This window comes from Peromyscus californicus, unplaced genomic scaffold (assembly GCF_007827085.1).
Source record: "Peromyscus californicus insignis strain IS unplaced genomic scaffold, ASM782708v3 Scaffold_7__1_contigs__length_154581171, whole genome shotgun sequence".
NCBI lineage: Eukaryota > Metazoa > Chordata > Mammalia > Rodentia > Cricetidae > Peromyscus > Peromyscus californicus.
Genome location: NW_026294595.1, coordinates 65,071,959 through 65,073,575, shown reverse-complemented (window position 1 = coordinate 65,073,575; position 1,617 = coordinate 65,071,959). Strand labels below are relative to the sequence as shown.

At 36.1% G+C, this 1,617-nt stretch overlaps 1 protein-coding gene across 1 annotated transcript; it reads left to right on the top strand.

Annotated features, from left to right (window-relative positions):
- Window positions 1-437: 437 nt before the first annotated feature.
- LOC128101644 (olfactory receptor 4C15-like) lies at window positions 438-1,409 on the top strand. Its single transcript, XM_052724941.1, has one exon. The coding sequence runs from the start codon at window positions 438-440 to the stop codon at window positions 1,407-1,409; it is 972 nt and encodes a 323-aa protein (XP_052580901.1).
- Window positions 1,410-1,617: the final 208 nt, after the last annotated feature.

Here is a 1,617-nt window from a genome sequence, read left to right as displayed (position 1 = left end):
TTGTCATTAATTTTCATTTGTAGGTCATTGATCCATTAACTTCTATACCTTCTTCATCTACCCTTTTGCCTTATCAAGATTCCTCACTCATACAAAACAAAGTAATAGATTCTTTAACAACTATATGGAGAAGTAGACTGTGGAAAACCAATCAGTACTCTGAAGTTCTCATTGAGATAAAATATCCCAACCATCATCCTCTTCAGTCTTTTAAGTGGTCATGTGTGCTGTCACCTGTGTCTCCAAAGTCTCAAAATGAATAATATTTTTTGTTTGTTTGATCTTAATATCTTTTGCACAAATGAAATAGAAATATTATCTCCTGCCACATACTGTTGACAAGTTAGTTGAGTACTGAGCATTTTTTGCATTATTTCATTATTGGTTATAATATTAAAAATATATGAAGAAAAATTTTCTCATAATTTCAGGTTTATATGAATGCATTTATTTTGCACATTTTCTCAAGAATAATGTTAAACCAGAGCTTTGTCACTGAGTTCATACTTCTTGGACTTTCACAGAACCCAAAAGTTGAGAAAATATTATTTGTTTTATTTTTGTTTGTTTACCTTGCAACTATTGGGGGCAACATGATAATTGTGGTAACAATTGTATACAGTCCCTCACTCTTTGGTATCCCTATGTATTTCTTTTTGTCTTTTCTATCTTTCTTGGATGGATGCATTTCTTCTGTAATGACACCCAAGATGATTATAGATTTCTTCTATGAGAGGAAGATTATCTCCTTTGAATGTTGCATGGCACAACTGTTTGCTAGTCACTTCTTTGCAGGGGCCGAAGTGATTGTCCTGTCAGCCATGGCCTATGACCGCTATGTGGCCATTTGCAAGCCCCTTCACTATTCCTCCATCATGAACAGGAGGGTTTGTGGCATTCTGGTGGGAGTAGCCTGGGCAGGAGGCTTCTTGCATTCTATCATACAAATTATCTTCACATTGCAGCTGCCCTTCTGTGGACCCAATGTTGTTGATCATTTCATATGTGACTTGTTCCCATTACTAAAGCTTGCCTGCACTGACACACATGTTTTTGTCATTTTAGTGTTTGCCAACAGTGGGTCTATCTGCATCATCATTTTTTCTTTATTGCTTGTCTCCTATGGCATCATCTTGTTCTCTCTGAGATCTCACAGCTCTGAAGGGCGGCATAAAGCTCTCTCCACCTGTGGATCCCACATTACTGTTGTGCTTTTGTTCTTTGTCCCATGCATATTAATATATGCACGAAATACTTCTGCATTATCTTTTGAAAAGAATGTGTTAATATTTGCTGATGTCCTGACACCATTGCTGAATCCTATAGTTTACACTTTCAGGAATAAAGAAATGAAGAATGCCATTGGGAAAATGTGGAGAAGATTGTTTAATATTTCTGGTGAACATTAAATCATTTAATTTATAGGGATAGGAATATGGCTCAATTTGTTATAGAATTTGGTGTGTGTTCATGAGGACCTGAGTTGGGATCTTGATGTGCCTTTCCATCTTGATGTGAATTTCTGATTCCAGTATAGTTAAGGCAGGTCTTGGGCATCAATTTTAATATTAGCACCAACTTAAGAGTCCATGCATTTAGATTACTTAAGACACTGTT

Excerpts from the sequence above, each read along its gene's own strand:
- LOC128101644 (XM_052724941.1), top strand. The coding sequence starts at position 438 with ATGAATGCATTTATTTTGCACATTTTCTCAAGAATAATGTTAAACCAG.